General features: G+C 44.2%; 1 protein-coding gene across 1 annotated transcript in view; it reads left to right on the top strand.

The window, feature by feature from the left end:
• Positions 1-16579, top strand: part of LOC144770908 (sulfotransferase 6B1-like) — a 199278-nt gene that overhangs the window by 58942 nt on the left and 123757 nt on the right. The window contains exon 2 of the mRNA XM_078655705.1: positions 13572-13681. Coding sequence (XP_078511831.1) covers positions 13572-13681 — 110 coding nt within the window. The remainder of the gene's footprint in view (positions 1-13571; positions 13682-16579) is intronic.

The following is a 16579-nucleotide window of genomic DNA, read 5'->3' as shown; positions in this document are numbered from 1 at the left end:
GCCAATTCAGTACCTGAGTACAATTTGGATAGAGAGAACAGCTAGGCTGTGGGTCTGATTAGCAGGCCCACAGCCAGGGAAAGTCGTAAACCAGTGCAGCAAAAAGCAAAAATCTGGGTGATCATAGGATTGCAGACCCTACTCTCCTACACCAACATTATACTTGAAATAGAGGGTCCGGATGGGGTGGTGGTTCGGGACACGACACAAATCCTCAACTCCTTTGTTTCCCACTATAGCACGCTATATACCTCTTCTAGAGTAGGAGAACTGCAATTACAGGAGTATCTGGCAGATGTATCGCTGGGCTGGCTTGGTGAGGCCCAAAGGGCGTTCCTGAGTGCGCCTTTCGAGTTAGATGAGGTGCGGGACGCGATTATGGGAATGCAGTCAGGGAAAGTCACAGGACTGGACGGCATTCCGATAGAATTTTACAAAACTTACATCGATTTTATGGCCCCTGTACTCCGAGAGGTATTTGAGGATGCCCTATAGGTGGGCCACCTGCCGCCCTCAATGAGAACTGCTCTTATTATCTCTCTCCTTAAGCCAGGCAAGCCGCCGCATATGTGTGACTCCTACCGCCCCCTGTCCTTATTGAATAGCGATGTTAAGGTGCTAGCCAAGCTCATTGCTAACCGCATCAGCCTTCTACTTCCCAATTTGATACTCCCGGATCAGGCTGGTTTTGTCCCTGGCAGGGCTACCTCCCACAATCTGCGTACCTTCTTTTCTGTTTTAAACTCGGTACATGAAGACCTGCCAATGGCGGCCGTCTTTCTTGACGCCACCAAGGCGTTTGATTCCCTGGAATGGGACTATGTGTTCCGAGTGTTGGAGAGAATGGGATTCCCGCGATTTTCATTGCCTGGATTCAACTCCTGTATGAACGCCCTGTGGCCACGGCCCTTATTAATGGTAAATCGTCTGCCACATTCCCCGTCACGAGGGGGACAAGACAGGGGTGCCCACTTTCACCTCTCCTTTTTGCGATTGCCACGGAACCCCTGGCTGCTAAACTGAGACAACATCATAACGACAGTGCGCTCCGGTGCTTTCAACGACAAATCCTGATTTCGCTGTACGCGGATGATATCACATTATATATCCGCCATCCTTGCGAAAATCTCAACCCCATCCTCAGGGAATTCGTGCGTTTTGGTAGACTGTCAGGTGTCCAGATTAATTGGAGTAAGTCCTGCATTTTTCCGCTTACACCTTTTACTAAACGGTTTGACCTAGACTTTCCTCTTACCTGGAGCGAGGGTGATTTTAAATATCTTGGGATCCACATAGAGAAGGGCAGAGATGAACTTATGCGTGCCAATTATGGCACTGCCATGAATCGCATAGGGGACAATGTGGCACGCTGGATCACCTTGCCTTTGTCGATGGCGGGCAGGGCCTCCCTGATAAAAATGGTCATTCTCCCGAAATTATTGTACCTATTTTTAAACATCCCTTTTTATCCGGGCAGAACTTTTTTTAGCCAGCTTCGCTCTGAACTCATCAAGCTAGTATGGGGAGGGAAATCGCCTCGGCTCAAGTGGGACACCCTGACACGCCCCTACATGCACGGAGGCTTCGGAGTGCCCAACTTTGAACTGTACTATCAGGCAGCACAGGCCCACTATGCCTATTTTTGGGTGCACCAGCCCAGGTACATGCCTCAACTAGCCGCGGAGAATTGGTTAGCCCACCCTATCCCTATAGATGGTGCACTTTACGCGGTGGTCTCTGGCAGGGACAAAACGCCTACAACAGTGCTTAGCACGGCCACTGCATGGGCCCGAATACTGGCTACACTGGGACAGACGGTATTATATGCTCCGTCATTACCGTTGAGCTACCACCCGGATATGCCATTATTGCAGGAACCGGGATTCCGCAAAGTGTTACACAAATTACGAATTGTGACCTGGGGGGATCTATACCATGACGGACTGTTTTGCACCATGGAGCAATTATATGAAGAGGTGTCACCCACTCCGCTTGAAGTATTTTTTTATATCCGGCTCCGTCAAGGTGTGAAAGCCCTCACACCTGACTTTCCCCGAGAACCGGTGAAGTTGGCCCCCTTGCAGACCCTACTCCAACTAGAGGCTCCCTATAGATTGGTATCGACAATTTACAGGGCGGTACACACGCAAATAGACTACGCGGATCTGCCCGCTAGACTCAAATGGGATCAAGAGCTTGATAGCCCACTCACGGACAGGCAGTGGTTGTTCTCCCTACAGCACACAGAACGCATCTCGGCTAGTAGTAGACATAGAATCATACACTATAAATTCATACACCGCCTATACTACACTCCAGCTCGTATGCGCAGACTTCAGCTAAGAGCAACGGATGACTGCGATAGATGTCATGCCTCTGGGGCGGACTTCTTACATCTTGCCTTGGCGTGTGATACAGTAAATCGATACTGGATTCAGGTGATAAACGCACTTTCTGACATGACACACACTACAATACATCCCTCCCCGCTCCTGGCGCTACTGGGATACGTAGAGCCCACACAAGCGACGCATCGCAGATTTATTGCACTGGCCCTGTTGGTGGCCAAAAGGAGAGGGGCGTGTCGCTGGGGCAGAGGTAGAGCCCCTAAATTTAAGGACTGGATGAATGATTTAATATATTGTCAAGATCAACTGAATACTTATTCGGAATTATTGCCGATTGCTTCTAGACCATGCGACATTTGGGCTCCGTTGCGGGGTTACCTTGTTAGGAAAGCTGCAGACTCTGTAGAAGGGTCATCCACCTAACATCACACCCGACCTTCCAGATCTATACAAAAATGCTGGGTTTATGTGCGATATTGCTGTGTGCTGTTATTGGGAGGTGAGGGGACACTATGGTTGTCTGATTAAACTTCGCATATCAGGCTGCGTCTATAGACCCGATTGAAGTGATTGCCCTGGTAATCTTCGGTGAACATTTGACTTATTAGAGGTTCTTGGGACCTGCGATGTACAGGACAGGGGTCCAAATGTGCTATGAACTTCACTTGACTGTCAAACTCCCCTTGAGAGGAAATGTCAACCCTGCTGTGTACTGAGCGACATGTACTATCTCTTTTTTCTTTTCATACATTATTCGAGATATGTGCCTGTGCCGCACCTGTGTAACGTTACTGTCTTTTTCTGTTGTAACTGTGTGACCACCAAAATTGCAAAAATAAAGTTTTTAAAAATAAATAAAAAAAACAACAAAAAAAAACATTAACAGTGCTATATCCAGCTATAAAACTATAAAAAAGCAACTTATCTACCTTTCAAGGAAAACAGCTCTTCAACATTTTATGTTTTGAACAGGTAAATAAAGCCCATCCTTTCAAACATTTGGAAATCATTGTTTTTCGTGGAAGGGGTGGATTTAGATCCTTCTGCACAAAACAAGCGGCGATATTTTTATCGCCCTATTGGCAAGCCTGTGCTAATATGCGTTAGCGCAAGCTTTCAAGCGATAGCTGGCACGTTCTCCATCGCCTTGCATTTCAGAGATAGTCATCGCTAATGACATGCAAGGTAGGCGCTCCCTACCTGAACTCCATGAAAATAGCCTTTAACACTACTTCGCACTATCATCAATGCTGCCCCAGACCTGCACAGAGATAATAAAACTCACGCTAAGCCCAGTTTTTCGCATGTATTTAACACCTGAAAAAATATGACTTAACCATCTTTCCAATGGGAGGCGTATTGATGGGTTAAGTCTACACTTGCGTATTAGCAAGGTTTTTCATTTCGCTACATTTTTTTGCAGGATTTCTCCCTCTATCGCAGGTTTTCACCCCTATCGCTGGATTTTGGATCGCCTGTTAGCGACGTGTTGATAATACGCCGCTAACAAGGCGATGTAATCCAGAGACAGACAGTGATAATAAAAACCTCGCTAAACGAGGATTGCGATATTTATCTCATTTCGTTGCTAATATGACCCTCAGATCCTTGGGTCACAGAGGCGCAAGCAGGATTATGCGAACAGCCCTTATTCAAGGTGAAATGCACATTTGCAGCTTGGATGAGAGAAGAAGCGAACAGGAGGATTTTTCATTGTGGAAAATGTATGTACTTAGAACTTCAGAGTTGAACTGGAAGCATCCATAGTTATGAGGCAGTTATATCAACCTGAGTAAGACCCTAGTAACAGCAGGCAGCAGTGTTGAAACATGTCGGACAGATCAGTGGACAATACATGGGGCATGAAGGGAGTTCCTTCCTTGCCATGTTTGGAAGCCATCCTTCATGCTTGCAGAGATTATGAAGTGGATTCTGAAGCTAAGGGGCAAAAAGTGTAAACACCTGCACTCCTGATGTAGGCAGAAGAGTCACACCTCTGTAAGCTACACATGAAGCAACGGGGCCATTTGTCAGTTTAAAACTCATCTTACTCAAGGACCAATAGGAGAAAGAAAGACAGGAAAACAATGATGAAGGCAGAGAATGGGATGAAAAAAGAACCTGCAAGAATAAGATAACAACAAATCAAGGGTAGGATAGTGAAAGAAAAAATAATGCCAACCCCGGCATTCAGCAATGAGAGCCTAAGAAAATGTTTGGTGCTCGGCATTAATGTAATTAATGAACCCTCAAAAGATTGTCACCCACACATTTAGCAGCAGACACCTCTTGGGTTCTTGTTGTTGGCAGCATCATAGCTAAACCACTCTCACATTCACCAGCGCAGCGTAAGAACACCTCAACCTGGAACGAGTACCAGCAAAACACCCACACACACAGAGCCATACATGTCAATGTAGCAGGTATCACCCGCATATCAAAATATTGGTACGTTAACCAGTGTTTAAGGATGAGAAGGAAATGGAGATAAAGTTAACTCACAAGAAAAAGGCAGATGCACTTCCTGTCTCAACTTGAACTTTCAAGAAGTTTTGCCCTAGCTATGAAATATTGCTGGTTTGTATAGAAATACTACCCTAGTGTGGAGATAGAAACCGTGAAAGACGCCACAAACTACGACCAGTAATCAGAATCTACATTAGACTACGCTCACTAGTAAGAACTTTGTACATACTAGACGTGTTACACTGCCAACACCGTGCCCTGAAGAAGGCCTACGTGACCTACTTGTTTATAGTAACAGTGACCTATGGGCCCGCCTACTCACAGTAACTTTATCCTGAGGGACTGAGCCCTTTGTAAGCACACATAAACTTTCTTCTTACACATATTATAGCTCTGAATGACACCAACCTCCCAGACCTACGAGCATCATAACAGCAAACTTACCCTGAGTTATTGTTTTATAATACAGTACATCGCAAACTCTGCAGCATCGCTGCAGAAGGTGGGCGTGAGAAGGGCAAAGAACAAGGACAGCTATGCCTGAAGGAGGGGTTACAACTTGGCAAACATTAACAGTGCTCTATCCAGCACTCTCACATTCCCAAAACTATAAAAAAGCAACTTATCTACCTTTCAAGGAAAACAGCTCTTCAACATTTAATGTTTTGAACAGGTAAATAAAGCCCATCCTTTCAAACGTTTGGAAATCATTGTTTTTTGTGGAAGTGTGGATTTAGATCCCTCTGCACAGAACAAGTGGCGATATTTTTATCGCCCTATTAGCAACCCTGTGCTAACATGCGTTAGCGCAAGCTTTCGGGCGATAGCTGGCACTTTCTCCATCGCCTTGCATGTCAGAGATAGTCATCGCTAATGACATGCAAGGTAGGCGCTCCCTACCTGAACTCCATGAAAATAGCCATTAACACTACTTCGCACTATCATTAATGCTGCCCCGGACCGGCACAGAGTTAATGAAACTCACGCTAATCCCCGTTTTTCGCATGTATTTAGCACCTGAAAAAATATGACTTAACCATCTTTCCAATGGGAGGCCGATTGATGGGTTAAGTCTACACTTGCGTATTAGCAAGCTTTTTCATTTCGCTACATTTTTTTGCAGGATTTCTCCCTCTACCGCAGGTTTTCACCTCTATCGCTGGTTTTACATCGCCTGTTAGCGGCCTGTTGATAATACGCCGCTAACAAGGCGATGTCATCCAGAGACAGCCAGCGCTGGGCAGGTGGATCCACTATTGAGGTTTCAGAACTGATTTGGGGTGTTTCTCTCTCAAATATCATTTTCTGGCTGTGGCTCAGACACAGCCTTGTGGTAGGTGGAGGCCCTCACAGCAGGAGCATTAGTGCTGGCTCCAAGCAGAAGTATCCAAAACAAAGACTCAGTGAAGACTGAGATCTCGGCACCTCGCTGTCATAACCCTTCCTGAGCAGTCATCAGTCATAGACAAAAGGGCGGCCCTGCTTAAAAACGTTGTTACCTTTAACAAGAACTGCCTCTGACCTGCGTCTCACTCCTACCATCCACCTTCCACCCTATGTTGTTAATCAGGAAGAACTAATCAGCTGCCCTTTGCTAATAGAGACAAACAGAATTTCAGTGGGTAACCTTTACTCCACCCTTTTGCACTTCAGGTCAGGGATTTCACCCTCCACCCAAAGGGATGCAGTCAATCTACTTCCACTTTATAGGGTAGCTATTTCCACCCTCTATCACACCATGTAAAATGCTATCAGCTGGTCCATGCACGTAGACCTTCACCACACAAGGGGCCTTTTTACTACACACTTGCTACATATACACTGCACAAACATGCACATGCAAAGGCAGTGGAAAGATCTGGGAGTCACACAAACTATTCTAGCAGGCTCGACACTCAGTGCATCTTTACTGGACTTCTGAACTCTTCTGCTGCATATGTATGTTGACCGCCCTTTGTCTAGTTCTCAAGATTTTACAGACTACACGTCTGGTGCTGATGCTATCTTTGCCGTGGTTCCTGTGGCTATCACAGATGGCAACCAGAACCCTTTGCAGCTCAGAATCTCTCTATGGGTGATCGGAGACAATCTATTTGGTGCCTTCTTCACCCACTCTTTTGATCATCTGAGCCTTCCTATGATCCTGAGCTTCCCTTTGCTGATTACCATATACCGTTGAACCTCTTTGTTAGCCATTAACTATTTTTGCTGACTTCTCCATCTGAGTTTCTCAACGTCTTTCTGCCATCGTTCACAAACCAGACTCCTTTTCACCAATTCACCTTTAAATTTCACTGCCACGTTTGAGTCCCGCCTCCCTTACAACCACCCTCAGACTACTGTGCCAGCATCAGACAACGTCTTCTATCACTTGGAAGGTCAGAGTGTAATAGTCCTAGCTCTTTATTTGCATGCTCTGACTTTCCAGCAAATACTAACCGGTTGTATATGTGGGCTGAAAATATTGGGGGATCCTAGTGGCTGACAGCATAAGAAGCATGAATAAGAACCATTTAAAAAAGGGATATCCGAATACATGCGGCCTGGACTTACGCGGGTGCTTGTCTTCTTCCTTCTTCCCAGGTCCTTCTATACTTTCTGGTGTTGGTCCTTTCCCAGTCCTGATCCCATTGCTCCTTGTCTGGGTTGTTTTGATCCTCCCGACCCTCATCCTGGCCCTGGTCCAACTAGTTCTGGTCACCCTGCCATTGGTTTCCTGAACCTGTCGCAATCGTTCTATTCATTCCTGACCCTGGTCTGTCTGGCTGTCCTCTGATCATCCTTGTAATTCTGGGCCTTCCGGTCGTCGTACTGCTGATCCTCACCCTGATGCAACTGGTCTGCTGGGTCCTTCCCCATCTTGCTCTGTTGTCCTGGTTCTGAACACTCTAGCTTTCCTGGTTCGGGTCACCCTACTTCTCCTTGCCCTGGTCCCTGTGGTCCAACTGGCACTGCGTTCACTGGTCCTGGACCTTCTTATTAAGTTCTCTTGGGTAGGGCTTGTTCATTTTTGTCCTGGTTTGGCCTCATTGGTCCTTGTGGCTCTGGTTGTCCTGGTCATCCTTATCCTCACCAGCTTGGTCATAATACCTCGATTCCTAGTCCTCCTGCCCCACTTGCTACTTCATGTCCTGGTTCCTTGGTTCTTACCTCTCTGGTCCTCCCTACCCTGTTCCTGGTGCTGCTTATTCTGATCTTTCTATTCCACCTAACTTTTCCCCAACTGGTCCCTGATTGTAATGTCCCTAGTCCACCTGCTCCTGACCTAACTAGTTGTCCTGACCCTTCTCTATCATTTCATGATACTCTTGGCCCTGGTTCTCCTGCTCATTGTCATTCTAATTGTGCACTAACTTGTCCACTTAGTTCTGATCCTCCTTGTTCAGGTCATGCTGTTCTTAGCCAGCCGGCTTGGTCATCTTGGCTCTTTTCACCCTTGCCCTCCTTTTTCTCCTTGCCCTGGTCCTCCTTGTCCTGGTTTGTCTGGTCCTTATACCCCTGGGCCTCTCTGATTTGATCTTATTATCTCCCCTGGGTTGTGGTCCCACTGGCCATCCTTGCCCTGGTCCTCTTAGCTCTTGTCTTGCTGGATCCGACTGCGGACCATCTTCTGTTGATTCTTCAGGTCCTGTTCTGTAATTCTTCCTCACTCTGGTTTACCTAGCAATCGTCTTCCTAGTCCCTGGTTGGCTTATCCCAGTCTCCTGGTTCTGCTGCCCATTACCTTCCAGCCTCTGATCTTCATAGTCCCTGTCAATCAGGTTCTGGTCCTCCAGGCCCTCGCTCACCTGCTCCTTGCCCCCGTGGTCCTGTAATAACCTGTTCCGGTCCACCATAGATCTTCTTAGCCTTTCCTGGTCATCATTCCCACGTACTCCGGCCCCACGTCCTTTGGATCTTGGTATTACAAAGTCTCTGGAGCCAGATTTGTGCAGGAAGAGTAGGTTTATTAGCAGCACGGCTAAGGCGTCCGCCTAGGTTAGTTTCCAGATGCAACTGGAGATAACCGAGTGGAACCATAAATTACAAGCATTCCGAAGGGAATGTAGAACACATATGAAAAGTACACAAAGCACATGCTATTGAAATACAAGCAAAGATAACAGTGGATACATGTACCATATGACGAATAGAAGAAAAGTACATGAATTAAATGCAACACATCCCCTCATTAGGAAAGAAAGGGGAAAGGTGAGGAAAAAAAGGATTAAACAAAACCATTAAAACATTTAGGAATACTTCTAATGCAAGTGTTGGTTTTGACTCTAGAAGGAACAGATTCATTGCCAGGTTCACTACTCTGGTTTCCATTCTGGTGGTCGATGTTCCCGTAATAAGAAATCTGTCAAAGCAAATGAGCAGGACACTTGGACACCTTCCTAGTGTTCCATACCTTACCGTCCTGAGTGATTACGCTGTTGCTAAAGACCTTCTTGACCTGCATGGCCTTTCCATATCTATTGGAACCTTTATGGGGAAAACCAGGTTTTAAAACTCTTACACAGTCGCCAACCCTAAAATCATGTGCTTTCGTTCTCCATTTATTATTGTACCATATTTTGGTTTTGTTTGGTTTGGTTTCCACCCTCCTGGCAGTATCGTGGACACATTCTCTCTCTTGCAACAAACTCTTGCATTTTTCCCTGAATCACCAGGGACAAACACTGGAAGACGGATTTCTACCTTTGAGTAACTTAAAAGGACTGACTTCAGTAGTGGAATGTGAGGTAATGCGATACACCCACAAATATTCCCTAAGCGCACTCAACCAATGTTCTCCTTGTTTGAAGGAATCGGTGACAAAACTCTTAAGCACGCGGTTAAAACAATCAACCTGACCATTCCCATGTGGTTCATAGAGTGAGGTGAGTGTATGCCTAATATCACAACCTTTGAGGAAACTCTCCATTTCAGATGATGTAAGTTGCACCCCGTTGTCGGAAACAACGGTAGAAGGGCATCCTTCACGTGCAAATACTTATTTAAAGAAGTTCACAACAACACTAGTGGTGGCCTTTGGAACAAACTTCCCTTCAGGCCATTTAGAATGGTGGTCGATCATGACCAAAGCAAAACGCAAACTCTCAGGCAACATACTGAAAGGGCCTGAAATGTCAAAAGCAACTTTCTGCCAGGCTCCTCAAGCCATTTAACTGTCTTCAGAGGGGGAATATGTACCTTTATCATTTTTTCACTGGACACACACTCATGGCCTTTCCTGACTGTTCGATCAATAAACCTGTCCATACTAGGCCGCCAGAAGTAGGTTCTGATAAAACACTTAATGGGGGATATTCCTGGATGTGTTTTGTGAGATAACTTCAGAATGATATCTTGTATACCCGTGGGAGGAATACACTTCCCCGCTTTGAGAATTAAATCACCTTCAATCCTAGTTTGTGCAACATTGTAAAAAGCCAATAAATCTGACCTCACATCATTCTTCCTTGGCCAACCTTCCATCAGAAACTTCTTAAGATCACTCCACCTGTCATCACTCTGTTCACTTTCTCTCCCGAGTTGTTCTGTGATTTCCTGGTTCTGTAAAGGAATAACGTCAGAAATTCCCACAACAAAATCCAATTCTTTAACAACATTTACATTATTATTATTATCTCCACATGGTAGGCGTGACAAAAAATCAGCAGTTACATTTTTCTTACCCGGTACATATTCAACCTTAAAATTATACTCCTTGAGTCTTGATGCTAAACAGGCAATTCGGGCTGTGGAGTTCCATCCTCCTCCTCTGGACAGAATATGTACTAACGGTTTGTGGTCCGTCCTGAGTATGACCTTGCTGCCCCACACATAGATCCTGTAGTGTTCACCTGCCCATACACATGCAAGCAGCTCTTTCTCAATCACTGCATACTTGCTCCCAGTCACATTAAGAGTCCTTGAAGCCAAGGCAACATTCCATTAATTCCCACCATCCATTTGAGATAATACACTTCCAAGCCAATATAAACTGGCATCAACAGTTATGATGCATTCTTTACTCATGCGGAACAGTTTCAATGTGGGAGCATTCATAATATCTCTTTTTATGATTTCAAAAGCTTTTTGTTGCGTTTCATTCCACTCATACGTGACACTCTGCCGCAACAATTTCCTCAATGGTTCCATCTTGGTGGCAAAATTCTCAACAAATTTGCTGTAATACTCACACGTTCCTGAGAATGATAATAATTGCTCCTTGGTTTTAGGAGATGGAGCATTCTCGATGGCTTCAACATTGGATTTTTTAGGAATAACACCCTCACCAGACAGTGTATGCCCTAAATATTCAACAGAGTGTTTGAAAAGCTTACACTTGTGAGCCTTGAGGGTAAGACCACAATTTTCAAGCCTCTTGCATACGTCATTCAAATGGACATCATGTTCTGATTCATTTCTTGAGAATATTAAAATATCATCTTGAAAACATTTAACTTAAGTGTCAATGTCCCTAAATATCTGAAACATTACCCTTTGAAAGACTGACGTCGCCGACGCCAGTCCATAGGGCATTCTGGTATATTGAAAAGTCCTTGTGTGATGAAAGTGGTGTACTTATTTGACTTCTCTGTAACTTCTATTTGGTGATATGCAGACCTTAGGTCAAGGGTGGAGAATATCTATGCACCTAATACCGAAACAACCTCATTAATATTAAGAAGAGGGTGGAAATCTATCACAATGTTAGAAAGTAATCCTCTCAAGTCCACACACATTCAGAGTTTTTGGTCAGGTTTGCGCACTGGAACAATGGGTGAAACCCATTCAGATGATTCAATGGGCTCCATAATGCCCTCATCTGACAACTCTTTAAGCATTTCTTACAATTCATCCCTAATGTTGATGGGTACTCCCTCCAATTTTTGTTTAATTGGACTGGCAGTTTCTTTAAATACCAGTCTATGTGTGAAATTCTTCAATCTCCCCAATTTGTCACAATACACTTTGCTATATGTATTTAACAATTTTGTTTCTCTTTCAAGAATAGCAACATTTGTGTAAACTGTGGCGATACAGTACATTTCTTGTTCGCTACAAAGAGAATCAGGATCTTCCGATCGCGGATTGAGAATTATGCCCAGCTTCCATTGGTCTCGTTAACCTAACACATTTTCCCCTCTCACACCAATATACCATTTTATATGAACCTCCCTTTGAAATACAATGGTACTTGGAAAAAACCTTCCCTTTTAATTTTTGACCCTTGTCAGATGGTTGCAAATGATCATAATTACACACAGTTTTAACTTCTCTTTAAAATATTGTGTGGTAATAATTGTCCACCGTGACCCAGAGTCCTCCATGAGCTCTAGATCAATACTTAAAATTTGAAACATACATTTAGGAGAGTTCGTGCAAATTTCTTTTTCAGCTCCACTGTGTATGATTGAAACAACAAAGCCTTTGTTATAATCGGGAGTCTCTCTAACACTGGTGACCCTATTAATTTCAGAAGTACCAGAGGTAGTACTCCGTGTCTGGTTATTGTAGCGCTTATCTCTGCAAACATTGCTACAGTGTCCCGTTCTGCCACAAATTCTGCACTCTCTGTTGATTGGGGGACATCCCTGAAAAGATGCCACATGGGATCTGCTTCCACATCTGTAACATGTTATAATTAAAAGAATTATCATTCCTTTTACCAGGATAACTGTTGTTGTTGTATCTAGTAGAAAATGTTCCTTGTGGAATATAATTTTTAAAATCGCTTTTTGTTTTAACACAGATCTCTTCCTCAGTTGCAGATTTGTTGGAATTTTGTTTTAGCATTTCCATCCACTTCTTGGAAAGGTCATTAGCTTTTGCGGTAGCAATTACTTCATCTAAGTTAGGGTCACCCATGAAGGGGCTCTTTGTCGGACATCTTTTGTTCCGTTGCCGTTTGATCAAGTGGGGGTGTGTGGCCCGTGAAAGTGTAGATACAGTGACGTGTAGTGAGTGAGTTAAAAAAGGTTGGATATTCCAAAGGATAATTTAATTCAGGTTGGTTATCCGCCTTATTAAAAATTTATAGAAGAGTGGCAGCTCCCCTGGTGTGAGGGTTCAGTTGAAGCTATGCTCATCTCTAGAAAATTATTTTTCTTAACATAAAAGACTTCATCTCAATGAATGACTTTGAATGTGTGTATATATACATATATATATATATATCCTGGAAACTCGAACCACTTCCTGATTCCAGCCACGGCGGATTTAGGCGAGGAAAGAGACACAGACCTCCGAGGTTTTCATGTGGGCAAAAAATCTGGTTTATTACGAGTGACCCAACACAACGCGTTTCAAGCCTGTAAGCCCTTGTTCACATACCCTATATATAGGCTTTGATATTTTACCACTGTACGTATTTCTGTAGTAGCAGTAACATTTATAATTGTTAATTGTTTTTAATAATGAAGGTGATACTTTCTATCGAAAACAGGATTTGTTTGCATGATTTGAATGTGTATGCATGAGCGAGAAAAACAAAGTGGTTTCTGATACAAATATTAATCAGTGCAGAGGGAAAAAGTTTTGTCGTAAGGTATTGCAACGCCAATTCACTTTGTTAATCAATGGGTTATTCTCTATTTTTCCGGGTTTCCAAGTACCCATCTGAAAACCAACCTGGTCCTGCGGCAGGGACAGCAGGCAGGTGATCATTTACACAGGTGACACAGATGCAATAATGTGACCTCTGACCTTCTGGTAGGAGTACCTAAAGAAATGAGGCTGGCCTGGCCTTTTCTGTGTCTTAATGGCAACATTTCTGTGTTTCAGGAAGCAACTGGACCACTCAGATCTTACATGACATGATGTACAGCCTCCATGGCAAGGAGCCGCCAACCTTCGTGCCCGTCCTTGAGTTTGGATCGCCGGACAAATTTGAGGTCAGTGCCAACGAACAGTGACATTATATATTATACCAGCAAACTTATTCCATTCTGTTTTACAATACACCTATGTGGACAGTGCTCATTCATACTCAGTTTTATATTTGCATCATAGCCCAATAAGGAACCCGGAGGGTGGGAGGTGCACTTGGGGGGTACCATGTACCCCCCTCCATTTACATGCACAAGGTGGCAGGCACCGCGCTGTGCCTGGCAGGTGGTGCATGCAAATGCACAACATGCCATTTTGGCATTGAATGCTACAAGGGACTTATTTTGGAACAGAGAATCTTAGTTGTGAGTCGTACATGTGTAACAAACTCAAGTGTATCTGAGTATCACACTGAGTCAATCAATCAAAGGAAGGAAAATGAAAAGGAACACACGTAGAGAGTCAATTATATTTCTGAAAAACTTATTCTGTATTAAGTGATGAAACAATAAATTTACATCTTGGGAGACGGATACATGAACATAAATTCAAGCAAGAACTCAGAACAGAGGTATAGATAACAATGACCCTTCAGTTCACAGCTTAAACATCAACTCCTGATAAGTATAACAAACAACCAAAAAATAATTAATAAACAATGGTCGTATGTTGGTGGCAACACAACGCTTTTGGAGATGATGAAGGTGTCGACGTTTCGGTCTAATGTGCAGTCGTCATGTAGACCATCATCAGGACTAAACATTTCATTGCAGAAAGGAACTCCCTGAAATTTCCTAAGGGTATGTTTGAAAATTGGGTGGACGACAAAAGACGTGGGAAACCAGATGATTGAATCAAATCTTTTACTCTGGTATATAGGGAGACAATTCCGTTGTACGATTGATATACAGCTAGCAGTTGGATATACAGCGTAACTTCGTGTTTTTGAGTAATCAAAAAACAGCGTGATCGGTCGGCATGCCATTGTTTATTAATTATTTTTTGGTTGTTTGTTATACTTATCAGGAGTTGACGTTTAAGCTGTGAACTGAAGGGTCATTGTTATCTATACCTCTGTTCTCAGTTCTTGCTTGAATTTATGTTCATGTATCCGTCTCCCAAGATGTAAATTTATTGTTTCATCTCTTAATACAGAATAAGTTTTTCAGAAATATAATTGACTCTCTCCGTGTGTTCCTTTTCATTTTCCTTCCTTTGATTGATTCTAGTCAGTTACTCAGTGTGATACTCAGATACACTTGAGTTTGTTACACATGTACAACTCATAACTAAGATTCTCTGTTCCAAAATAAGTCCCTTGTAGCATACTGTGACTTTAACTATTCAGTGCCCAAGCCTACAAGGGTTTATTGGGTTTCCCCTGCCTCTAATACATTTTGGCATTGAGGCAGGTGCTGCTGCACGCAGCACCCGCCGCAACATCAAATATGCAGGATTCGACCACAAGGGTGGCGGTTGCATCCTTATCAGGGTTGCGGGACCGCAGCATGTCTGGCGGCCGGTCCCGTTTCCACTGGGATGGCGGGTGGACTTTCCTAATCAGCCCCATAGTGTGCAACACAATAATCCTCCCCCTCTTGACAGAAAAGTCAACTTAGCTCCAGGCACTCCAGCCTGTTTCCCTGTAGCACCAGGCGCTAAGTGTCAATCAAACACTCGTGCTATGAGGCATCTCATCACAGGGTGGGGTGAGGTGAAAGGGTAGGTAGAGACTGCAGCAGGCTGGTCCTTGTGTATTGATCTCCATTAGGCTTTAATACTCGCTGCATGCATGGAATCTGTAAATCAGGTATTTGTAAAGCGCAAACTACTCACCCCTACTGGTCTCAAGGCGCTGGAGGCCATCGTGGAGATTAAGTGAGCTATTGCCCAGAGTCACATGGTGCTGAGCCGAGCTACCGCCGGAGACAGGGATCGAACCGTGAGCCCTGTGCTCCAGAGTCTGCTGCCCTGGCCACTGCGCCACACCTCTCCATGATGTACATTAAATGCACAGCCATAACCGCTGTCTCAGGAGAGAAGTGAGCTGTAGGGCAGGACCACAAGGGCGATTAGGTCGTTGTATTTATTTATTTCAAACGGAATCCAGCAGATCCCACTTTCGCGACTGACAATGATTGCACTGCATGCCCAGGGTCAGATATATCACATGCTAAGTTTAGATTTCAATCCTTAATCAATAGATCAATCAATCATGATTTGTAGAGCACAGCTAATCACCGGTGAGGGTATCCAGTCGCTAGGATCCTGCTGCGATCAGTCGAAGTGCCATGTTTGAGGTGATATCTGTCTCCAGCTGCACTCTTACGGGGAATGGTTTTTCTAGAGATAGCGTATTTAGGAGTGAAAAGTGTTTATTAAGTCTATATGCATTAAAAGGAGCAGTAGCGGCCCCTCACACCATTCTTACAGCTTTTGGTGAGCTGTAATAGCCTGGATTGTCACACTTGTAGGATTGCAATGGTTGGTTCTTGCGTTGATGCTGTCTTTGAAGGAGCTAACAGGGGCAAGGGGTGGTAAAAGCTGCAGTAGTCTCCCAAAAAGAACCTGGCACTTATTTGTTTACAAATTAAGCACTGATGCTCACCTGCACAATACCATATTGGGTTTACAATATATATGGGGATGTTATAAGAATTCTATAATTAAGTGATTGTCTTTTCCCCTTGTTATGCTTTGTAATATAATTGTTATATGTGTATGCCGGTGGAGCAGAACCTTGGAATCGCGCTCGTCTTGTGCTACTCCATTGAAACAGTGGCCGGGACTGTAGGAGAGTAGGGTCTGCTTCCTATAGTCACCCCCACTTTTTGCTGTGATTTTCTGTTTTTTTTACTTTAGTGTGGCTGTGGACGTGCTAATCAGACCCACAGCCCAGCTGTTCTCTCTTTAAATTGATACCATGTACTTTAGGTACATACCAAATTGGGAATTGGGTCACC

The sequence above is a fragment of the Lissotriton helveticus genome, chromosome 7, assembly GCF_964261635.1.
Source record: "Lissotriton helveticus chromosome 7, aLisHel1.1, whole genome shotgun sequence".
Taxonomy (NCBI): Eukaryota; Metazoa; Chordata; class Amphibia; order Caudata; family Salamandridae; genus Lissotriton; species Lissotriton helveticus.
The sequence above is the reverse complement of the archived record's forward strand: the minus strand, read 5'-3'. Positions and strand labels throughout refer to the sequence as shown.